Genomic DNA, 25,359 nt, shown 5'->3' with positions numbered 1-25,359 from the left:
TTTCTGATAATTATTTTAGTCTTTAGCTACTAAACTTAAGTCAGAAATGAAATACTTTTTATTACTTGAATTAATTTAAAGCCTTTTTTTGTCAGAAAATAAATCTTATTCAATTTTTAGTTCATTAAAATGCTGAGATACACTAATTTATTTTTCATTAAAAGAAAGAATTTCACTATTTAGATGTGCATCAAATTTACTATCGTTGATTTAGCTTTTAAAAATGTTTTCTTTTTGAATATTTAACTAAGAAAATACATTATCTTAAAATTATCTAAATAGCTTTGCACTAATCAATTTTATGTTCTAAACAATACATTTTTCATCTTCATCAACAGTAAATAAAGTTATTTTATCAGTATTTTTATAAAGTACTACATCACATAATTATTTTAAAAACAAATTTTAGTTATTAGAAAGATCTTTTATTTTATTAATTAAGTTATAATTTGAATTTGAATTCTAATTTTAAGAATTATTATTTCTTTCATATGGAAAATCTTATTTGCTTTTTTTTTCCAAGCAAATAGCTATTTGCAAAGATAAACTTTTATTAAACCTAGAATACTCATCGTATAGAATAAAGTCTTCAATATTTTAAACATCAAAAATTTGCTTTAGCTTAAAAACTATTCTGAAAGGTAAATTGGATGTCATGGTTTAGCTATTTTCATATAAATCTGTTAAAATTTCAGCAGCTTTTTTATATTTTTTAGTAAATATAAAATATTCTGATAAACTATACTAAAAATATTGACTAAGCATTTGATGAAGTGTTTTAATATTTATTTTATAATTTTTAGAATTTTCTTCTTAAGCTTTATCATATAATTTTTATAATTTATCACTAAATTGTTGGTTATCTAAAGTCTAATTTTTATTTGTATTCCTGTTAACTAAAAAGTTCTAAAGATAAATACTTTTGATGCTTTACTTTTTATTTAAAAACATTCTTTATGAAGTTTCAAAACTATTAAAAATATCATACAATTCTTAATTTTAATTTTATTTGCTAGTTAAGTTTGTTTATGAAATATTTATTTAATCAATTAAATCTGGATTAAAGTTTTTAAAACAACTTTATCTATTTTAAGATTTTTTGCTTAAGTTAATTCCAAACTTATTTGATAAATCTGGCGATAATTAGTTTAGATCATAAAAATTATTTTATTTAATTTAATTTCTTTGCGAATCATCAAAAAAATTTTCTTTGGAAACTTAGTTGCTTTTAAAATTTAATGAAAGGTGTTCTTATGTTTTTACTTAGTATGAGTTTCTAAAATTTAGAATCATATTTTATGCCTCTGTAAGTCTTTATTTGGCTTTAAAATACTAAAATTGATTGTAATAACACTTAGACAAAAGGCAATTCAAAAATATATTAATATGTTTAAATTCAGGATCTATATTTATTAATTTTATTTAATCTTTAAGTAAGCTTTTTATTTCTTTCCAAAAGTAAAATCCTTTGCTTTATTTACTTTTTTTTTATTATGAATCTAAATTTTCTTAAAAGGCCATCAAAGTAATTACATAATTTTGCTTTCTATAAAACAGACTTAAAATTAATTCTTGAACTTATAGTTTTTCTTCAATTTATTTTATAAATTAATCATATGATTTTTACTAATAAAATAACTAGCTTTATTGTTTCTAGTTCGAAAAATTTAAGCCTTATTCTTTTATTTTTTAGTTTGTTGGTCTTTTTTCTTCAACTAATTGGCTTGATTTCATGAATTAACTTTTTGTAGTTGAAATTTTTTAAAAATTCTAAGAGTTTGTTTTACGTTACGAAAATATTTCAGATTTTGGATTTATCTATTCGGCATACGAATAGTCTTAAAGCAATTTTTAATAGGATGAGTCAGGATTAGATTTTAAAAATGTAGAAATTTCTTATTTTGCATACATAATTGACATTGAGAAATGCTCTAACGCCTAAAAGTAATGTTATTAATTAAGCAATATGTTTCCAATGTTATTATAAGTTACTCCTGCTGCATTATAATTCTTAAATTTTGTAAAGAAATCTACCTTTTTACTCAAGCTAACCAGATTTTTACCTTCGTTTTCTACAAAAAAGCTTTCAGAAGTGTATTGAATCATTTCAAATAAATCCAAAAAGCTTTAATAAAGCAGATAAGTTTCTTTAGATAAAAATATAAATTTTGATTTTTCTTCATATTTTTTAATAAGTTGTGAAATATCAACAAGCTCCTTTAATTAGTTAATTTTTTCCAAAGTCTAAGTCATTCGAATTATAGGTTTATCAATTTAAGCTTATATTTAAATAGCAAAAATTATTGTGACAATTAAAATTATAATGCTCAACGCAAGAAGAGATATTTAAACTGCAATAAATAAATTAGCGAAGAAATTTAGTAATTTGTTTGTTTAAGTTTTTAGATCTTCATCAGATATAATATTAATTTAAAGGTAAGCATATTCAAGCAATAGGCCTTACTGCTTAGTGTATATTGTAGTAAATTTAGGAATTTAATCATATAAAATAATAGGATTAAAGATAGCTTTGTATGTTGTTCCGTTCCTTTTATAATCTATAACAATAGCTTTTTTACTTAGATCTAGCATCTGCAAAATATTTACATAACTATCATTTTGTTGAGAAAAAACCCAAGTATTATAGTTATCTTAGATTAATTTAAGAATTTATTGTGATTGATTTTGATCTTCTAAATATTAAAGTTCTATTTTATAAAAATTATCGGCTTATTTTATACTAGAATAGTTGTATTCCTTCTTTGAGTTATAATATATTAAGAGAGTTCGAGGGTCTATCACATAATATTGTTTAGAACTTTGGATAGCGTTTTGAAAGTAATTATAAATATTAGAAAGCTTTAATAAAATGCATAAAACACGATTATTATCAATATTTTATTTTTATTGATTGTAATACACAGCTTTTTAGCATACGTATTATGATAAAAATGAAGGAGTAGCTGCAGCTGATATTTAAGGAGGATTCATAAATACAGAAGTTTAATTTATAGTATTTAAATAAAAAAACCTACAGGTTGGAGTATAGTTAAATAAACCTTTATAACAATTAGGAGTATCTAGTTAAATTTATAGAGAACTGTTAACATAACTAGTTAAAGCTGCTCCTGTTTAAGAGTTAAAAATTTATACTTAAATATAAGGAAGAGTTAAAACACCAGAAGAGATTTGTTAGCTTTACTATTAAATAACATTAAATAAAGGGATTAATTTTGTAAAATTATATAAGGCTTGTTATGATTAAAAGTCTAGCAAATTAATTTGAGTTGCATTTTATTGATACCTAATTAATATAAAATAAGTTGATTAATTATATTGAGTTTGTTGTATGTTTTATTTAGCTAAAATAAATGTTTTAAAATAAATGAATTAATTTACAAAATATTTCAATGATATATGGAATACCTCTATAAAATTTAATATCGAAATAAATAAAATCTTTTAAATAAACACATTTTAAATGGTTAAAGTTAAGAAGTGATTAATATTTTGATTATGAATATTACCAACTACTTAAAAGCATTTAGTTTTTAGCTAATAGCGGATAGTACAAAGGATTTATTTAAGAACGGTATGTTTGAATAATATTTAAAATACTTGGCTTATACTTATTCTCATACTTGACATTACCTTAATTAATCTTTTCATTGAATGAATTTATCATATTTAGACTTGTTGGCAGCTTAAATATTTCTCTAGCTAATCTAAAAGAGATGATAGATTAGATATTGCTATTATATTCAATTTCATCTTAAAAGATGTTTTGCCCATATTCGTTCATATACTTGTTTGTATATTAGAGAGCTATTTATAAGCTAGAAATAGCTATGGCAAATATTAACACTATTTCAAATACTAAAATTGCAATAATTTTCATTTTTTATAGTTTCTATCTATTTTTTATACTAACGTAAATATGTGATTAAAATAGAGCTTTACTCTCTTTTTTTACTGTAAATTAAAATAATCACTTTTACATTCGAATTTTTTTGATTTCAGATGTCATTATTATCATAAAAGATTGAGCATTCATTTAATAATTATAATTTCTATTTCTAAACATATTTAAGTTTGTTACTCTCTCTTTTTAAGCTTAAAAATATGCTAAATATTTAATTTAATAGCATTAAATTAATAAAATTATTGTAATTAGAAAATAGAAAGTAAAATTAATCTGCTTTGCTCTTTATAATCTAACATTTTGTTTAAAATTTAGATGTATTTAATGAAAAATTGTAGAAATATTAAATTTAAAAGTAATAAAGAAGTTGAAATATTCCTTATAAAATAATTTTTTAATGTTGTAATATTTTAAAAAAATAAATATGATATTCAATACTGAGAGAGAAAAGTTAGTATTATCAAATAATATAAATCATGTTTGATATCATATCAAATTCTTTTATAGTAATTAAAATAAAAAAGTATTATGTATTATCTCAAATATTATTATTATGTTAAATATCATTAGGTTTACCATAAGAGATAATATAATTTAAAAAGATACATACATACATCAAAAGACGCCTACATTCAAGAAAATTAAATTAAAAAAACAACTAATTACAATTACAATAATTTAGATTAAGAAATATCATTAAATAAAGTAGTAAGACAGTTCTAACCAATTAATAATAACCTTTTAAAGAAATTTATTTAATTTGTATAAGAATTTTATAGATAATTAGGATGGAGAAAATCTTAAATATGTATAAATTGTGTACATAATAATTTAAGCAAAAATAATATTAAAAGATATTCAAAAAATACTAACTAATTAATATATTTTTATTTATTTAGAATTTAACTTTTAATAATTTTTTTTATAGAAATTTTAAAATAAAGAAAAAGAAAGTCTTCCTCTCAATATACTATGGAAAATAGAAGGTTAATTTATTTATTTATTTATTGTTAAATATTCAATAAATTTATTGATTTTCACTATAAAGTTTATTTTTTTCTGAAAATTATTCATTTTAGTTGTTATATTATTAGTTTTATTATTAAATTTCAACACCATTTGGGTTATTATATTTGTTAGCAGTTTACTACATCACAATTTCAAGTGAGTATATATTCTGGAGCTGTTTACTTGGAGAATTGCTATTTCTTAAATTTTTTTGTGAAGAAGTTAAATTTTAATCGTATTTTTTCAACATATTTTATAAAATGATATGCTGATCATTCTATTGATTTGTCTTTTCATAGTCAATAATATTTTTTTACTGTATGGCAAATTCTATTGGAATTTTATTTAGATAGTTTTAATTGCTATCAGAAATATTTTCTATAAAAGAATTTTGTTTATATTCAAGTAAATTTTTGTTTCTGAATGGATTTCTATTAATTTCAGTTTAAAATCTTCTTTAGTTATTTATTGGTGGTGATTGGTTTTGTTGCTAATTTAATGGGTAAATCTATATTTATTACAATAAATTTTGTTATTTTTCAACCTAAAATGGAGATTATTGTTAGAGTATCAACTCTTAATTCTAAGACAATTCATAAAATTATTAATTTTTTTCTTTTTCTTCATTTGTAACCTATTATTAATAAATAATTGGTTGTTATAGTTATTAAGGTGGTTGAGATTATGGTGCTTAATAATTATTCAATTCATTTTTATATTGTTGATCTTGAAACTATTAAAATTGGTAATTTATATTTTGATGTTATATTTAAGGCATTTACAGCTATTAAACTTCCTAAAAAATTTATTCATTTTTTAACTATTCTGGAATTTTAGTTTATATTTCTTAATAAACTACAGGAGATTATATTATTTATGGTGCAATCAACTACTAAGTATCATAATAATTTATACCGTTTTTCTGTTGTTCTTAATTTTAAACTTATTATTATTGATATATTGAAGGCTAAAGTTGTTATTATGTAACTTAAAAATATTAATAATTCAATTAATTTTTTTATAAATCTTGATTTTAAATCTATGATTACAAGAAAGTTTTTAGCTGTTATTGTACTTCTGGTATTTTTGGTGATTATCCTTAACTATAATCTAGCTCATTCTATTGTTATTGAAAGCTATTTGTAGTAATTTATGCTTATTAGCTGATTTGCATATTAGCCTCGTTTTTTCTTGCATAATTTATTTCATTATCATCATATTATCTTTAAATTTGATGTGTTTTAGGTAATTCTTTATTATTAAATTATTAATTAATTTCATTTAAAATATTTTATTGTTAGGGAGAATTAGCTATATTTTTATTATATTCTTAGTTTGGCTAGGAGTTTTAATTCTATTAAAGTTAATTATATATCATATATGGCTAATTATGTATCCCTTAAACTATTTATTAATCTATTTACTATGGCTAAGAATTACCTAATTAATTAGATTTATTTTAGTTTGTATTTTAGGTTGAATTATTGCTCTTCTATCTATTTAACATGTATCTCTATGACAGAGATTCTATTTACTATCCTCGAGTAAATTTTTGATCAGATTTAGATTCATCTGCGTTTATGTAAGATTTTTTTTCATTATTATGTTACAAATTGTGCTTAGCCTATTACAATTTTTTTTACAGATCGCTCTCAATAGAATAAAAAGATGCCTTAATGCTATCCCTCCTAGTATAAAGGATTACATTTTTTAAAGACTTTTTCATCTATTAATTAAGATCCATATCTTTGTTTTCTATTTATATGGGAGACTTAAAATTGTATTAGTATTTTCCTGCTAAACCTTGTTTAAGTGTGTATACTTTTTGCTAGCTATTTTAATCTTGATATTCTTGTATCAAGTTATTATATTGTATAGTGTGGTTCTTCATTATTTGTAGATTTGATTTCACATCTTACAGCAAATGATTAAGACTCTTTTTGATTTCTTCTTGATTTTCAAATTAGTACTGTTAAAGAGATTAATTATATTACAAATAATTGTATTAAATGTTTTCGTTCTACTTACCATTTGCTATATTCATATCACCAAAATTTGTTTTATTATTAGTCAGCAAACTTTCAAATTAATTAGGATTTTAATTTTCTTAAATTTAATTTAAGTCTAATATTGTTTTAAATTAGTAAAATTAATAAATACTTAACTCAACAAAAAAAAAAATATTTAAATCTATTTTTAATATTAAAAGCAAAAAAAATTAAAATTATTCTTGACTTATATGATAAAATCTAAAAAGTAGAAGAATTTGTTAATATTAAAAATTAAACAAAGAGAATTCTTACTTTTCGATACGAAATCATTACTTGTTAGGTTTTTATTTTGCTAATATTAGTTCGTTGTTTATTCTTAATAGATATTTTAATTTTGTTCACTTTAGATTATGTCTATTTCATCGGCTAAAACAGCTTAAGAGCTTGATTTGTTCATAGAATAATTTTAAGCTACTATTTCGTTTTATTTACTTTTTGTATCATTTTAAACATTATCTAATTAAGTAAATGAAGGACTCTTTGATTTGAGTATATTTTGACTGGTACTTGCACTTTTTAAGTAATTTTTTTATAAACTTTCCGATGATGCTAAGTAATTATTATTCAGCTTTGTTTGCTCATTCAAAATTTTTTAAGAACCTTAACTACTAGCATTAAATCTATTATTTAGACTATCTATTTCGTCAGTGAATTCTTCTTGCAAAATATTTTATAAAGTTTGATTTTCTATGATTAAAGGAGATTATATTTAATTTTAGTAACCACCAAAATCCATGTTCTATTCTAATTGAGTTTAATTTTGATTTTACTTCAAGTCTTTGGATGAGATCATATTTTTTATATAATCTTTAATCAACAACTCATTTTATGATAATTAGATTTCTATTTTAGGAGGCTATATGTCTGTTTGCGTAGGTTAAACTTTTTAATTAGCTGTTTTTTATGAAAGTATTTCTTTGACACTAAAAATTAAAACATCCAGTGAGTTTTCTTTTATGAAGCTTTCTAAAAATTCATTTGAATTTGAATTGTTAGAAAATATTTCCATTTTATCACAATCTAGTGGATATCTGTTAACATAAAATAGCATAATTTCTATCCTCTATGTAAAATTTAAGGATATCTCTTTAGATTACAGCATGCCTTTTAAGAAAGCTTGAAAAGATTTTATAAGTTAGCTAACTTTAGATTAACTCATATTTACAAAACGAATATCTATCTTTCTATCTATCTAAAAATTATATTTGTTTCCTTTCTAATTCTTTAAAAAAACAATTAATTGATTGTTTAATTCTAATAATTTAATTAAATTAACAAATAAATTTATATAAAGTAATATAAAAAATATATTATGCTTACGCAATTCAAGATTAACTAACTAATCATTACTTATTGAGTTCTAAAAATATGGACTTGCAAAAATATTTATGATCATTAAAGTTGTTTATATTGAAAAATGATATAAAAATCTAAATTATTTTTAAAAACAAAATAGGTATTTACCAGCAAAATATAAATCCATTGAACTATTTTTATAGTTATAAAACTAATTTTTCTTAAGCTTAATAAATATTTAATATTTTCGCTTCTATTTCCATGACAAGAATCTATAATATTCGAGTAAATACCTTTATAATAGAAGAAATTTAATAAAAATTTGTCTATAATATTTTAATTTAGTAGAGTGAATTTAATAAACATTTTTATTCTAGAATCTAAGCTACTTTTAATTTAATTAATACAAAAAATCATAAATCCATTTTTAGAATATAAGATTATAAATATCCTACAATAAATTTACTCTGATTGTTTAAATTCATTTAGCTATGTTGCTTGTAACTTTAATACTTTTATCTTATGAAGGAAATTTAATAAAATTTCTATCAATAAACCAGCTAAAATCAAATAATAAATAAATAAATAATAATAGTTTTATATCAATTTTGTAAGAATTTTTTTTAAATAACAAAATCAAAGATATTAATTAACATGCATTCGTTTAGAAATATTAAATTTTCTTACTACTCAATTTTTTTAAATGAATTACAAATTAACAAAAATAATAAATTTATAAATATATTTTTCATTAATTTGATAAAGAATCATCTATCTGAAAATAAATTTATATGATCTTTTATTTTTATATTTTACTTAATTAAGTGCTAATGCAAATAAAGCTGATATTTTAAAAATTATATAAAATACACAAATTAAATAATAATAAGTACAATTTAAAAAAATAAATTAATTTCTATTCTTTTTTAATATATTTTTTAACTGTTAAAATTATTTATTTTTAAAATGAGGGAATGTATGTGTTTGTTTTGATGAAAGGAAACATTTAGAATTGCTTAAAATGACATTTTAACAAAAGTGATCAAAAATCAAGAAATAAAGATATTATATATTTGAATAAATAAAAAATAAGATAATTAATTGTAGAGAATAACAAACAACAATATATAAATAGCTTTGACTGATTTAGGGTAAAAATATTTAAAAACAAAAGTAAAAATAATAAAATTAATTAGATTTGTACAATTTTTTTGATAAAATAATATAAATTCACACTTACATATAAACAACATAAATAGATAGATAGATTTAAAGTTTACTAATTAGAATATGGAACAAGAGAACACATTTACCTAATTATACTCCTTCACTTAGTCTAAGGATTCTGACCTCTATAAGAACGCCAAGATTGTTTTAGATTCAATCAAGGAAGCTCTTTAGGTAAATTTCATTTTTCATTTTTTGCATTTTTACTGCAGTTGTTAATTAGTAGACTTAGGTATTTTAGATTATATTTATTAGACAAGATTTATAAAAACTGCATTGAAAATTTTTATTTTTAAGCTCGTGCTATTACTAATAAAATATTTTATTTATAATTTACAGAAAAAAGGGATGTTTGAAGATAAAACTATTTCAACTGCATTATTTGCCAGTTTATTTTAACTACTCTAGTAGGATATAAATGCTAATAACATATAAAGCGAAGAGCCTAAATTGTTACTTTTCAACTAGCTCTTGACAAAGGTGAATATGGCTATCGTTATTAAGTTCTATGAATAGATTAGAGAAATGATTTTTAAAGTTTTAGAATAATAAAGCCGTACCCAATTAACTTAAAAATTTGCTATTGCTATCTTAGTAGAATTACTGTAAACATAATAATAAATCGATTAAAATAATGTTGCCTTAGTCAAATTAATTGAAAATATAATTAATGAACAAGTTGCAGCTCGTAAGCAAGCATGGAAAGGCCTAAACACCCTTCTCTCTTAAAAAATTACTTCTAAATTTATGATTGGTACTGCTGTTACTAAATTTGTTCTTGATATCCTACAAAACAGCTAAGATGATTAAATTTGCATCATAATCACTCAATTTTTAAGCAACTCTATTTAGAACCTTCCTATTAATAACGTTAACGATATTTCTTTTGCATTACTTAAGAGACTCTAATTAACAACTGATTAAAATCTTGAAGTTCTCATTTACCTTTAATTCGAAGTATGTCTTTTATTATTTCATTATTTAAGATACAAAAAACATAAAGCTATTTATTCTTTAAATAAGAAACATGCAAGACAATAAAAATATTAGCAAAAAAATATTTAGGGCAAAAATAGTTTTAGGGATTTAAAATGCATTGTGAAGATTAGAGTCAAATTTTTTAATTTATTTTTAAAATAAAAAGAATATAATGAAATTGAGACAACTCAGCTTTGATAACTGCGAAACACTCATTAAGGAATTTATCGATAACCAACCTAGTTTACATTCTGATCAAAAAGTAGTTATGAGTTATTCATAATGTCTTATTTAAACTCTTATTTTGATGCACGAACAAAATATTCATGCTGCTAAAAAGTATATCCCTACAGTTATTTCTGTGCTTTAGGAAATTATCCTCTCAGTCGATGTTAAGCTTGCAACATTTGGTTAAAAGTAGATGGAAACTTTGATTATTGCAGTTATTGGTGAATATCTTTGGAAAAAGCATAAAACTGGTGGTTTCCTCAATGAATTTGACTTTACTGAAATCGATAATCTCGGAGTTGAGTCTTCTACTGCAGATAACACTTTTGAAAAGATTATTTCTATGCTCTAGCACATGTTAAGCAACCGTTTCGATAATAGATAAATCTAAGTTCATGGAGTCCTTGGTGTTTTCTTCCAAAAGATAGATTAAGATTGTAAGCATTTTAAATAATAAAAAAAATAAATATGTTGTTAAAGAATTATTTGGAATAAATAATATAAATAGGCATGACAGATATAGATGGAATAGTTAAAGAATTAGTCGAAAATAGAGTTAATAGACACGCTTCAAGTTTTGAAAAGTGCATGGCAAAATTAATTTCAAAAATTGGTGCTGGTTTGATTGTTAAAAGATTCCCTCTTCAAATAGCAGGCTTAAATCCTTTAGCTGAAGACTTTGAAGACAAGAGTAGTTTATGGATGATTCCCATGTTTTTGAAATACACCAAGAACCAATCTATTGAAGATTTCCTTGAACATATTGTTCCTCACATCTCTACAATTAAGAATGGTATGGATATTACTTCATAGAAAATGAATGCATAAGAATTAGTTATGTTTAATGTTTTCTTATAATTATGGGAGTGCTTTAGCAGATTCCACATCGTTTCTGGTGAAAAGGGTTTCACTGCTCTTAATTTAATTTTAGATAACTTAGATCCTGAACTCAAGGATTCTAATCCTCACTTCGGAAGTATTCTACGTGGTTTGGAGTACAGCTTTAAGTTTATTAGTCATGCTAAAAATGTTCCTGCTGATACTATTGTGCGTGCATAAAAACTTATCAAATCCATGCATACTCTTCTCATTCCTGGCAAACCTATTTCTAAATAAATTCTTGCCGTTATTTAATAGGCTGCTTTTATAGCTCCTAAAGAATATCTTAATTCTGCTTTTGCTCACAACATCAAAAGACTTGTCACCACTTCTACTGAAGAAAAAACCAGAGTAAAGCTTAACAACTCAGTCAAAACTTTTGACATGATACTTGCTGTTTCTTAATCTATGGATTTCAAGAATGATAGATGGGACATGGCTATGAAATTCATTAAATGCTTCCTTGACGATTAAACTGTATTACAAAAGAAGGCTTACAAATTTTTAAGCAATATTGTCTCCAAAGTCCATTATACTTTCCTTCCACAAGTATCTGAAATTCTCAAAAATAAATAAGCCACTTAAAGCTCTGCTAGACCTATCAGACTTTAAGTCATTACTTAAATTTGGTAACTAAACAAGTTTGATTCAGAAGAATCCTAAGTAGATTAAATTGGTGAATTCATCTAAACTTTCCTTCCTGAACTTATTGTAGGTTTAAGAGAATCTAACATTCGCTCTAGAAAAGCTTCCTAAGAACTCTTTAAGAAGATTGCTCAAAAAATGTTAAATTTAAATATGTTAAATGACTTTATATCTATGGTAATTTATTCATTCATTTATCTATTAATTTTGCTTACAAATTATTTAAATTTATAAAGATCTCTGCTGGTTTGGGAGCTTCAAGCAGTTTAATGAAGGCTGACAGTATCGTTTCTATTGCTTATCTCCTTGAGAAATTCGGAAAAAACGTAGACACTGCTTTCATTAAAGAAGTTAACTCGATTATTTTGCTTTTGTTAAAGGAATAAAACAAAGAAATATTTAAAGCTGTTTTAGTTTACTTGAAGGTAATTTTTAAAAAATAATTTTTTCCAGTATGAAAATAATAAATTTTTTAATATAAAAAAAGAAATATATGAGAATTATCTCAAAGGCTGAGTTAAAAACCGAATTACCTGATATCTTCAACAATATATTTGAATCTGAATAAGTCATTAGAGATAAGCACAGATCACTCATCAAGTAGATTGTTTCAAGATTAATTAGGAAGTTTACTAGAACTGTTGTTGAAGATTATGTACCAGAAGCCCATAAGAGAATTGTTAGAGGTATCTTAAAGGAGGAAAGATACTAAAAGAATAAGGTAAAATTTTAACATTTGATAGCTAAATAATTTGATAATATAATAAATAAAAAAGAAAATCCGTGAAAGAATTGAAAGGAAGAAGCTAGCTGCATAAGTTAAGTATAAAGAAACTGACTTTGATGTTTAGCAACGTATGGAATCTGAAAATTTAGCTAAACAAAAAGAAGAAAAGAACTTGTTGCTTAAATTCGATTAGGATCAACAATAATTCCACTTTGTTCCCAACACTGGCTTAAAGAAATTGAAAGAAAGACTTAATGAAGAAAATGAAAGAAAGGAAGTTGAATATATCAAGGGTAAGATTATCGTACGTGAGGCTATTGAAGATATGACTGGTAAAAAGAGAAGAAGAGAAGACAAATATGCTACATATGATTCTATCATTCAAGAAGAAAGAGACATCAATGATAATGAAAAGACTATCACTTCAAGAAAATTAACTTAGAAAAGAACAGGTATTACTTTTTATTTTTATTGTAAAATAAATGATTAATTAAAATTATTTTCATTCATAAATTAGATAATAAAAACAATCTTGTTCACAACATTAAAGAGTCTGGTGATACTTTCAAGGCTAAGGGTGAAACTGGTGGTGATGTTGTTAGAAAAGGTAAACCTGATCCATATGCATTTATTTAATTGAATCCTAAGGTAATTATTTATTCATTTTCATTTTTGGCAATTATTAATATTTGTATGATTAATTAATCAAAAGGCTTTAAATAAGAGACATCAAAAGAGAGCTTCTAAAGCATTCGATGTTATTATGAATAAAAAAGAAGATGGAGCATTAAAGGGTCTTAAAACTAGTAACAAAAAGGTGAAATAATGATCCAATTAACAACTAAAGTGATTGAAAATAAAACTATATGCATTCTTATAAAAGATAATAATAATAAAAATAAAACTCAGTAATTAATTTAAAAACCTAATTTTTAATAACGTCTATTATATATATAATATTATATAACTCTTGTATTATTTCTTCTTCTTTTTGTTCTACATCCCAAAGTAAATTTTATAGAAGAAAAATAAATAAAAATATGTTTTCCTCTAAAATTAGTTAATGAAAATAAATTCTAAATATAATTATTAATTTATTTTTTATTTTTCTTCATTTTAAACAATAATTTCTTCCTTAAAAAAGGCTAAAATTATTTTAACAAATTTATATTTTATGCCAAATTGATTTTACTTAAAAATAAAACAGATAAAATTTAAGAAATATTTAATTGAGTTTGTCATCTATATTGGTTTTTTTATAATTTTTAAAAGCCATTTAATAACGATTTTTATTTTATTAAATAATAATAAATAAGGCTTTTATAATTTGAACTTTTAATGTTATTAAATCTAAGAAAATTAAAAATATAAAAATTAAATAGAAAAGATTTTTAATTATTCTTAAACAAAGAACAAGAAGTATAAGTTGGTTAGTTTTGTAATTAAAATTATATTTATAAAAAGAGAGTTTTGAATATTTAATTTAAAAATAGGAAGAATACTCAATTATACATTTGTAAGTAAATAAGTATACGCTTAAAATAAATTTATTATGTTAAAATATATGATTTGAGTGATTGATTGATTGATTGAATGAAAATATTTTTTTACAATTAGGATAATAATAATGTCATTAAGGTCTATCAATCAGCAGTAAGAAAGTATCAATTTACTTGTTAGTATTTTCTGGAATGTTACTAAGCTAGTAATTATATATTTATTAATGCATACTAAGAAGCGATTTTAAATTAATTTATGATTGAATGTGTAATTATGATTTAGTTTATAATATAAGGTAAATAAATGGAAGCAGATTGAATTTCTATCACTCAAATAAATAAATTGTTTTTGTAGTTCTTTTTAGAGATTAACTTTGTTGAAAATTAACATTTAATTTGCTCAATTCATATCATTGTTAGCGTTTCTAAGGAAGTCGTATTGCATGATAGCATACCAAATCATTGCATTATCATTGAATTTACGATTTATATTTACATTTACCCACTCATTAGCTATAACGGCTTTCAATGTTTCGTAACATGAAATTGTTGTAATACCTCTTTCTCTGGCAAAATCAGTGATTCTGTGACCAACAATATCATGGAAACCCATCTTGAAGAATGCTTGATCTTATAGTCTTAATAATTGAAGATGGCGTTTGATTTATACAAGGAGAAGTTAACGTTTTAAAACTTCAAATGGACCAAAGTTAAGATCAATTGAGAATTTACTATAGCCAAATTTCTTTTCTTTTTTCAAAAGCTTGCAGCCTAAATTAGCAAACCAAATTGGAGTGTTGATGAGAATATTAGCAATTTTTGAAATAATGTAAGTACCAGTAATCATTTCCATACCAAGGAATTTGCAAACAGTGATCAATTCATCAGATGAAAATTTGTTAAAATCAAGATTCTCTTATTCGAAATTTTTGTAGTTTTTAAAGAAAGCTAGCTTGTAGGTGTCGCTATGGAGGAATTGATCAACACTGACATTGCACTTTTCCATCAAGTGATTTTTTAGTTTATATGCTAATTACTCATGGGCTGAGGCTTAGTTATCTTCCAAAGATTGGATGTATTAATCGTAGGCGTAATCGAATGTATATTAAGAGGGCATAGCGTTGGGGAAGAGGAGCAAGTATACAGGAAGCAATAATTCAGCAGCAGGAACAATAACGAAAAACGAGAAAGGAATAATTTTAAACAAATCAGAGCGAATTCTCATACTTTAACGTACTTCATAGCCAGTCATTTAAGTTTTTTTCTTTTTCATTAAAAGGTTGAAGAACCACTTAGAATCTGTATAAGTGTCTATAGTACCTACCTTTAACAGGAGAACGAATTCTTTCACAAAAGCTTTAATCTTTGTGTAGTTCTTTTTTTGTTCATGGAATTCCTTAGTCGAAATGACATTATACTATAATTGCTGTTAGAGTTATTTATTACTACTGATGCTGCTGTTTTACTATATATTGCCATTTGTATTATTTGTATTGTTATTCAAATATTGTACCTATTGCTTTAGGAAATGCTTTACTGTTGAATTATTTCTACTCGCTAGCTTTATTAAATTCTGCTTGTTCTACATGCTATTCAAGCTTTCGCTATTAAAGCTGAGTTGAGTTGATGAAGGGATATCACCTAAAAGGACGCTGTTCAAGTTAGAAGAGTTTGAACTACGGATGAGTTCAAGACCTTGCTTGCTTAATTGCTAAATTTGTAATTGAGAAAAGCTCTTTACATCTTTTTCGACTGGCTTCTTGAAAAATGAATGAGAGAAAATAGAGTTAAACCAAGTGGAGTTTCTCATTTTGTTTTGAAGAATCTAAATACTGCTCATAAAGACAGGTGTATTAAACATCTTCTAAGTTGCATAGCTTTGTTTAAGAAAATGGGATAGATGATTCATCTTATGGTATGTTTTGCTAGATAGTCAGATTGGTTGATTTATAGATAGATATATATATGTATATATTATATTTAGTATTTTTTATTTCTCTTTGATTCTATAAGAATAATCTATAATTTGAAATTAATGATTATGTGTTTGCTTTTAAGTACTTTGCTAATTGATTTATTAGTTAATTATTTATTTATTTTGTTTTTAATTGATTTATTGAACCTTCTTGTTAATTTTAAGAGTATTCTCTTTCTGCTTTTCTTTGTTTTTTTTGCTTAGAATTGTTTTCTTTCTGATTAGATTTATTGAATTTGTATTATTTTTTATTTTTTTTATTTATAAATCTTTCTTACGTATTTTCTTTTCTCTTTTTATTTAAAGATCAAGAAAATTAATTAAAATTTTTGAGTAATTCTAAGTATATTAATGCATTCATGCATTTTTCTATGCATAATCGCTCATCTATTTCTAAAATTTGACATTTAATATGATAGAAGAAATAAATCAAAATAAATAACTTTTATAAATGCGTTTGTCTTCCATATACAATAAATATAGATAAACATATCAACTAGCTAGCGAATGCCTTTATTTATTTATTTAATCAGAGCTTATGATAATTATATATAAGTACAAGTGTATGCCACTTTAATGCTTGCTCATATTTGTTAGCTTTCTCTCTCTTTATCAAGAGTTAAAAATAAAAACGCATAAATTTTTAAAGAAAGTATTACTGCGCACTTAAAAAACATTTTGTAAATCAAACTAATTTTATAGATTAAGAGTAATTGAATAATCTTCAATTTATAAAAATATTTTGGTTTAGAATTTTTTTAGATAATTCTCGAAATATCAATTAAAATTAATATTTGTTATAATTTAATCTATTTGCATTTTACAAAAAAATTTTTGATAAAAGTAAGAAAGGAGATAATTAATATAGACAGATGCAAAATAAATTAAATCATATAAATTACATATGACTTAATAGAAAATTCTAATTTTTTCCTCAAATTAACATTCTTTATATAAGAATTTATATAAATTCTGATGGAAGTTAAAATTATTTCTACTAACTTATTGTTTCGATATAATTTTTTAGCATATCAAATAGTTCTAAATTTATCCAACAAAATCCTTTTTTATTGTTAATCTCATTTTTTATTTTTTAATAATTACTATCTCCTTTGAATTTATCAAAAATAAGTACAAATTCATTAAAGTATTCAAAAGTTAGATATAATTTATCAAATTAGTATGCATTATTAATCAATATTCAAACATTAAAATCTTAAAATAATGACACCTAAATTTTAATTAGGTGATCAATTAGTCAATGTTGTTATTAAACTTAACTTATTCTGATCATCAATCAAATCTAAAGTATATTTTTTTCAAATATATTAAAATAATTTAAAAAACTATTAAATAAAAACAATCAACTATGTAAAAATAAAAATATTATTTTTTAATAAAATTCAGGAAATTTTATTTGATTGATGAAAATTTTTATAAAATAGAAAAAAGATAATTCATGAAATTTTCTATTTTGATAAAAATTACAAAAATTAATATTTTATAAACATATTTTTGATCAAATATAAATGAAAAAATATATAAACTATTTCAAATTAAAAGATTTGTTAACAATAAATATGATATAAATTTACATAAAATAGAGTTATTATTTTATAAGTAATTTTTTAAAATAAAATTAATTATTTTTAATATCATTTTAAATTTTCTAATTCAAAAATTAATTGAATTGCTTCTTTAACATTTTAACAAACATATTTTGCAGGAAATTATTCAGAATTTTCTCCAAATTTAAAGACACCAGTTCTAACTAGAATAGATGTCCACCCAGCATTATTAGCTCCTTAGATATCTGATGATGGATTGTCTCCAATCATATAAAAGTTACTTATTTCGTATTTCTTTCCAGGGGATTTTTTATTATATTCTTATATTAGATTTTTGCAATGCATTTCAGCGTATTAATAGGTCAATGGCGAAGGCTTACCATATTAATTTATTTTAAGTTCTCTGTTGTAAAGTAGCTTGTAAACACTTTTAAGAGCTATATTAAAACATCCAAACACTATTCTTGGTAAGCGGAAGGTATCTTAATAAGTTAAATCGTTTGACACACAATATAATGGTATATGTTGCTCAAATTAAGGGAGATATTAAGTTTTAGAAATAGAACCATCATCTGTGGTAAGGATATCAGTAATAAGCTAAATATATTCTTCCCATTTATCAGGATCATATAAAATAAAAATAGCTGATATTTAAAGATGGTCTTTCAGTAATTGTTCAGGTGACATTCCTAAGCGCTAAGAAACTTCTTTGATAGTGTCTTGGCATTACTTTTAATATTTAATAGGTGCAATAATAGGATATATATTTAAATATTCAGTAACAGTAATGTATTTTTTAGCTCCCATATATACAGCTATATCTTCAGATTTACCATGTCCACCTACTAAAATAACTTTATCTTAATATTGATTCTATATAACACTCTTCAATGGAGTGTAGTTTAATATTATTTATTCTTTGCGAACTTTGTTAACTTCATCATCGGTTAAGTTGTGTATTTTATTTATCTTTAAAACAAAATTATCCTCACTCATTCCGCCACCATTAGTAAGTAAAACAAATGGCAATCTCATTTCTTTTTCGTCAGCAAACCTACTTGGAGCAAGCTCTGAAAGTGGTTTTTGTATCATTTTAATGACTTCAGTTCCTTCTTAGATAGGAGTTGGGCCTAGTATAAGCACTCCATCAATATCAGATATAATAGCAGGAACTTTAATAATTTCCTATTCCATATTTGTACACTATCTATCTATTTTTAATAAATTTTCTAAATTTATTCTTCAAAAGATTTACTTTTAAATATTCTGTATTTAATAATTATGAGTGTAAAATACCTTCATTTGATTTCTATTAGAACCTTTAAATATTTATTGCTAGTCTATATTGATAATAATATGGCATTAATTAAAATTACATATAATTTAATGACTTACTTACTCTAACAAAGCTTTACTTTGATATTTCTTTTAAAAAATATAAAAAATTGTAGAAATGAACACCAAATTATTTATTATAGTTTTAAAAAAATAATTAATTTGTTGAAAACTTTTATTTGTTATTTATCAAGAAAACGCAAAGGCTATTTTTACAATTTAACTTTTAATAAAAAAAGGCTATTTTTCAATTTTAAGATTTTACTGTTTGTTTTATATCTTTTCATTAATTTATCACAAAAATTAAAGCAGAAGAATTTTAATAAGACTTAATAAAAAAATGATAAAGAAGCTTTCTAAAAATTAAAATGTAAAAATATCCAAAATCATTAAAAAAATATTTATTTATTTATTTAGCTATTTACTAAGCAGGTAAACATATACAATATATAATTTTAGAAGTATGAATAATTTTCAAACATCGTTTTGTTTGTATTTGTCGGTAGCTTTGACAAGTTCGTCGATGATACCAGGTTCTGAACAAGAGTGTCCTGCATCGGGAATAATCTTAAGTTCTGCATTCTTGAGTTGCTTTTTTAAATCCCAAGCAGACTTGGCAGGACAGACAACATCATATCTACCTTAGACGATAGTAGTTGGGATGTGAGCAATCTTGTGACAATCTTCGAGGAGTTAATTTTCATTTCTAAAGAAACCACCATTTACGAAATAATGAGTTTCAATTCTAGCAAATTAAACTGCAAACTTTTCGTCTTCTCCTTAAGCAAGTCTTTCTTCATTGATTAAGAGCTTAGAAGTGGCCATTTCCCAAGTAGTCCAAGCCTTGGCAAACTTAATCTTTTCTTCTTCATTCTTTCCAGTTAACTTTAAATAATAATTATGCAAAATATTGCCTTGTTGAACTTCAGGAAGTAGCTCTCTAAGCTTTTCATGATATTCAGGGAAAAGCCAGCTTGAGCCTTCTTGGTAGAAGAAATCGATTTCAGATTTTCTAAGCAAGAAAATACCTCTCAATACTAAATGACCAACTCTATCAGGGTGAGATTGTGCATATGCCAAAGAAAGTGTAGAACCCCAACTTCCTCCAAAAACAGTATGCCACTTCTAAATTTCTAAGTGTTCTCTTAATTTTTCAACATCACTGACCAAGTGCCAGGTGGTATTTTCTTCTAAGCATGCATGAGGAGTAGATTTTCCACTACCTCTTTAGTCGAGTTAGACAATCTTATAAACTTCAGGATCAAAATAACCTCTGTAAAAAGGTTCAGAACCACCACCAGGACCACCATGGAGAACAATAACGGGTTTTCCATCTGGATTACCGCTAATTTCCCAAGCGACAGTGTGGAGGTCTGAAACCTTTAACAAACCAGTTTTGAAAGGTTCTAAATACTTGTAAAGAGTTCTTCTAACAGTTTAAGCCATCTCCCTATATACCTACAAATTAATTTATGTATTTTGTATTTTTTGATTTAACTAAATTTTAAGATTTATGATTTATTATTTAATTATAAATCTTTAATAAGAGAATGTCTGATATTTAAAGAAGTCTTCAGCATATCTTGTGATACTTGATTAATAGTTTTTTACTATTCAATTGACTTAGCAGATTGATTATTAGTAAATCTTTAATAGTATTATCAAAAATATATAAACAGATAGGTAGATGTGGATATTTCTTGTTCCTTATTCCTTCAAAAAACCTTCACAATAATTATGTTTGAAATCCATTGCAAGAGCAAGAAAAAAAAAATATTTATAGCAAAAGCTTCATAAGCCATCATTAATTAATATCTTTTTTCTTAATTTACTTTAATAATTCTTTTTTTATTTTTTGTTAAAAAATAAATGTTTAAATAGCCTAAAAAGTGTAATCATAGATTTTTTTTCATGAAACAATTCTATTCTTAAATAGAAATTTTTGATTAGAAATAAAATTGGTTACAATAAATTATTTTGTTTATACTTTTTTTTTTAAAGTACTTTTAATAAATCTTAATTAATTTGATTATGACAAATCTTTTATAATTATTATTTCTGATCCTAAACAATTTCTTTAAATAAATTATAGCTTTGATAAAAAAAAGTAGATACTTTAATGATATTTTTTATATCTATAGGTTTTATTAATTAGTCTTTTTTTTGAAAATTTTAAAATCCTAAATTAGAAAATAAAGTATTTAAATTTAGAATTACACCAAAGTAAGTGGTTTATTTAAACAAATTTTATTGATTGATATTTAAATTTAAAAGAGTTAAAAATCAAATTTTAAAATTTATGAATTTAAAAAATAAATAATTTTCTGTATGTATACGATTAATTTTAATCAATCAATTAACAAAGAAAATATCTTACTTACTTACTAATTTTTAGAGAAAATATTTTTAGCAATTAATAATTGAATAATTTTCAGCAAGATTTTAATATATTTGAGAGAAAAAAACTACTTATTACTTTTTAAAATAAATTTATATTTATTAAAGCTAATATTATTTATGATAGTTAAAAAATATTCTTTTAAATAATAATTTATTAATATATTTTTTCCAATTTTGTTCAAATTTTTCCTAACTAAATTATATCTTGTATTTATTTAATTAAAACATTTAATGAGTTTACTAAAATAACATTTTTATTTTTAAAAAATAAACGGATATTCGTTTTGTTTTGGGAAGTTAATCAATTTGAAAAAGAAGGTCAAGTAGAGATAGAGTGATGGTATAAAATTTTATATTTTTAGAAAAGTTTTCTTTAAAAAAAATAGATAGATAAAAATGAGGGAAGAAAACATATTTAAGATAGTCATTAATATTTTTTAAATTAATTACAAACTGAGTATAATAGGATTAGAAAAAAAAGATTTGAAGAAAAAATTAGATCAATAAAATTAAAACTATTTACAATTAATTTCTTTTATTGAATTTTATTTATTGAAATTATTAACAAAATATGTTAAGTTGAGGGTTGGTTAATATTGAATTAATATTTTAAGTAAAAAATAAACACAAATGATAGCTTCGATATCTCTAAAGTTTAAGGATTTCTACCTCATATTTTTATTGTTGATGAAAATTTTATAATGTTTTGATACAAATTTATTGTAAAAATCTATACTACTTGAAATCACTACTCTAAAAAATAAATATGAAAAGTTTTAAAATATCCTAAAGTAAATTAAAGGTATCTACAAAATTAAATTAAATTCTTTTATATAATTTACTAGATAAAGAAAGATATTTCATTCCATTTATACAAATAAATAATTTTTCTTTAATCTTAATTATTTACAAAAAAATATTTGATAAAAAAAGAAATTCACTGACAGACAGGCAGATTGATTTTAATACTTATTAAAATATTTTATTTCAAAAAATTATGGAAAAGTTATTTTGTTGTGGTAATTCTTCATCTGGTATATAAAGTAAAAACAATTTATAAAGAAACAACACAGAAAATAATAGTAAAAGGTAAAATGAAAATTATGAGTAAAATATATTTACCTTCCTTTCAGCACAATCTTAGGATGAAGGATAGGTATATGATTAATAAAATCAGCTAAACTAAGATAAATAAAATATTTAGCGCTTGTAAAAAGTGCATGGATCTCAATAATAATAGATAACATAGAATCAAAAAGATAATTTAAGTACAAATATCTGCTCTAACGAAGAAACCTAAAACAATTATCAGGAAGATAACACAAATTAAATAAAAAGTCACCGAAATACACAATAAACAGATCATTTTACTATAGCGTATTAATAAAATATTACTCTTAGTGAATAGGGCGTAACCTATGATTTTATTAATGAAAATAAATATCATAAAAATATGATATAGAGTTAGTTATCGAGATTTAGTACTCAAGATGTTGTTTTAAATACCAAAATTGATTAAGTGGCTTATGATATTTTAAGAAATGGCAAGATAGTAACAAACATTCAAGATACCCCAATAGAATGCTTGAAAAATTTAAGTCATGATTATCTAATAATACATTTTACTTAAAATGAATTCAAATTCAAAATGTATGCTAGCATCTAAATCAAATGTAGTAAGCTCTTGAATTAATTGCTTTAAAAATACAAGAACAAATATTTATAGAATGAAAAAGCTCATATCTAATTAAATTACTTTGATGAGGATGAGCTCATATTTTTTATAGTCAATACTAGTTTAAAAAAAGAACAAAACCTTTAAATTTTCTGATTATTAATGCTTTTTTAATATTATTAAAAATAAATGTTTTTTATTCTATTTATTTATTATTCATCTTACTTAGATCATAGGAAAACTTTAAGCTTTTCCATTTTTTTACTCGTATAAAAAAATTTATAGGAGAAATTATATTGATTAAATGTATGTGCATAAATAAATATTAAAGAAATCACGAAGAGGATAAAAAGTTATTCTTTTAAATTTTTTCGGTATGAATAAATTAATTATAAAATTTAATCGAATATCTAAAATGATTTACGATCAATTTAGAGTCTACAATTATTTTTATTTTCTATTTAAAGAAATAAACATTTAATAAATAAGGTAGAAATTCAATTGCAGATTAATTGATATTTTTTTATTATTTTAAATTCTCTCTCTCTACCTTAAGAACTTTATCACAAAAGCAAGGCTATTTTAATCAAAATTTAAAATTAAGTTATTATTTTGGATTTAAATAAATTTGGCTGATAAATATTTAATTTCACTATTTATTATAAAATTTCTAACCTTAAGAATAAACTAATAGTTAAAGCATTGTCCTTTTTATGATTTTAAAGGTTGGTAATTCAAAGTTAGTTATCAAAATATAAAAAATATTTAATTTATTTATGCAAATTATTTTACGAAGATAAAGAAATAATTAAATAAAGTGATCAGGAAAAATATTTTAATTAAATAACCTATTTAATTAATTATTTGTATTATGTTAAAAATATTAATTTAAATTAAAAAGCAACTATTTATTTTATTGTATTAAAAATAATCCGAAACTAAATTTATAACAAAATAATTTTTCAATAAAAAAACAAAATTTGAATCCTTTAAATTATTTTTGAGATAAGTCTTAAGAATATTTTAAAATTATTTTTATTAATTTAAATAGCTAAAAATTAATTATATTTTAGTGATAACTTAAATTACTTAATTTTATAAAAATATATTTTTTAAAAAATTATTTAAATAATTGCTTATTAAAATTGTTTTAATTGAGCTTAAGTTAAAAAATGGGAAAAATTATTTAATATCTTATGAACAAATACTAACTAGAGAAAAAATTACAAAATAATTTTCTGTATTCATTCTCAAACATAAATAATTATTTTGATAAATTTTTAAGTTTTTCGTTCAAACTTTGTCAAAAGTTGAAGGCTAAATAGATAATTAATTAATATTTAAATTTAGTATGATATGCTTTATTTAAAAAAATTAGAATTTCATTTGAATATCATTTAACTAATACTCCTTTCTTATGTTTTTTAACAGTGATAAAAAACTTATTTTAATTAATTATTATTTTTTTTTGAATATCTGTTTGATATCAGAATAAAAAGTAGGAGTATCAAAAAACAACATTAAAATAGTATATTTATTTCAACAACTTTTCAAAATTATTAAAAAAGGAAATAAATCTAACTATTAATTGAGAAGAGATCACTAAATCTTATTAGTTTGACTATCACTATATTCATTATTGTAATTATATTAACCCAATAAAATGGATATCCTTAAAACAATTCTTGATCCAAAAGAATTAATGAGATAATTGTTAATTATGATGAAGAATTTTTACTATGAAAGACTTGAATTCGCTTTAAAATCATTTAAAAGAAATCTTTATCTCATTTTAACAATAATCTTAATTCATTATCTGCAACTAGTATCTTTATTATTTACTAGCAATGTTCTAAATATAATAGCGCCGTTAAATAGATAAGTAACTCGATAGCTAACTTAAACACTTATTTAAGTAGTTGATATAAGTAGAATTTATCCTATAT

The 25,359-nt window shown here is 22.6% G+C and overlaps 8 protein-coding genes across 8 annotated transcripts; 2 read left to right on the top strand and 6 right to left on the bottom strand. All coding sequences in view use genetic code 6, as the record gives it.

Moving 5' to 3' along the window:
- Positions 1-293: 293 nt before the first annotated feature.
- On the bottom strand, positions 294-951 carry TTHERM_00760650 (hypothetical protein; the record flags this gene model as incomplete). The annotated part of the gene is made up of 2 exons (XM_001031681.2): positions 294-326; positions 376-951. 2 exons carry the CDS (start codon positions 949-951, stop codon positions 294-296), a joined length of 609 nt encoding a protein of 202 aa, XP_001031681.2.
- A 781-nt stretch (positions 952-1,732) lies between these two features.
- TTHERM_000760649 (hypothetical protein) lies at positions 1,733-2,101 on the top strand (the record flags this gene model as incomplete). The annotated part of the gene is made up of 1 exon (XM_012800275.1): positions 1,733-2,101. The coding sequence occupies one exon, from the start codon at positions 1,733-1,735 to the stop codon at positions 2,099-2,101; it is 369 nt and encodes a 122-aa protein (XP_012655729.1).
- A 2,839-nt stretch (positions 2,102-4,940) lies between these two features.
- On the bottom strand, positions 4,941-8,179 carry TTHERM_00760640 (hypothetical protein; the record flags this gene model as incomplete). The annotated part of the gene is made up of 2 exons (XM_001031680.3): positions 7,234-8,179; positions 4,941-7,054 (listed from the first exon to the last, which is right to left on the bottom strand). The coding sequence occupies exons 1-2, from the start codon at positions 8,138-8,140 to the stop codon at positions 4,941-4,943; spliced, it is 3,021 nt and encodes a 1,006-aa protein (XP_001031680.3). The 5' UTR covers positions 8,141-8,179.
- A 1,388-nt stretch (positions 8,180-9,567) lies between these two features.
- TTHERM_00760630 (Pre-rRNA processing protein, putative) lies at positions 9,568-13,790 on the top strand (the record flags this gene model as incomplete). The annotated part of the gene is made up of 9 exons (XM_001031679.2): positions 9,568-9,678; positions 9,844-10,461; positions 10,649-11,147; positions 11,219-12,411; positions 12,471-12,659; positions 12,722-12,955; positions 13,011-13,413; positions 13,479-13,609; positions 13,674-13,790. The coding sequence occupies 9 exons, from the start codon at positions 9,568-9,570 to the stop codon at positions 13,788-13,790; spliced, it is 3,495 nt and encodes a 1,164-aa protein (XP_001031679.2).
- A 1,070-nt stretch (positions 13,791-14,860) lies between these two features.
- Positions 14,861-16,369, bottom strand: TTHERM_00760620 (LETM1-like protein; the record flags this gene model as incomplete). Its single annotated transcript, XM_001031678.2, has 2 exons — positions 14,861-15,925; positions 15,974-16,369. 2 exons carry the CDS (start codon positions 16,367-16,369, stop codon positions 14,861-14,863), a joined length of 1,461 nt encoding a protein of 486 aa, XP_001031678.2.
- A 1,721-nt stretch (positions 16,370-18,090) lies between these two features.
- On the bottom strand, positions 18,091-19,197 carry TTHERM_00760610 (HAD-family sub IIA hydrolase, TIGR01456, CECR5 containing protein; the record flags this gene model as incomplete). The annotated part of the gene is made up of 1 exon (XM_001031677.1): positions 18,091-19,197. One exon carries the CDS (start codon positions 19,195-19,197, stop codon positions 18,091-18,093), a length of 1,107 nt encoding a protein of 368 aa, XP_001031677.1.
- A 615-nt stretch (positions 19,198-19,812) lies between these two features.
- TTHERM_00760600 (proline iminopeptidase) lies at positions 19,813-20,784 on the bottom strand (the record flags this gene model as incomplete). The annotated part of the gene is made up of 1 exon (XM_001031676.3): positions 19,813-20,784. The coding sequence occupies one exon, from the start codon at positions 20,782-20,784 to the stop codon at positions 19,813-19,815; it is 972 nt and encodes a 323-aa protein (XP_001031676.1).
- Positions 20,785-22,867: 2,083 nt separating this feature from the next.
- Positions 22,868-23,359, bottom strand: TTHERM_000760599 (transmembrane protein, putative; the record flags this gene model as incomplete). The annotated part of the gene is made up of 1 exon (XM_012800274.1): positions 22,868-23,359. The coding sequence occupies one exon, from the start codon at positions 23,357-23,359 to the stop codon at positions 22,868-22,870; it is 492 nt and encodes a 163-aa protein (XP_012655728.1).
- Between the last annotated feature and the right edge of the window lie 2,000 nt (positions 23,360-25,359).

Source organism: Tetrahymena thermophila, assembly GCF_000189635.1.
Source record: "Tetrahymena thermophila SB210 genomic scaffold scf_8254370, whole genome shotgun sequence".
In the NCBI taxonomy this organism is placed as follows: domain Eukaryota; phylum Ciliophora; class Oligohymenophorea; order Hymenostomatida; family Tetrahymenidae; genus Tetrahymena; species Tetrahymena thermophila.
The sequence above is the reverse complement of the archived record's forward strand: the minus strand, read 5'-3'. Positions and strand labels throughout refer to the sequence as shown.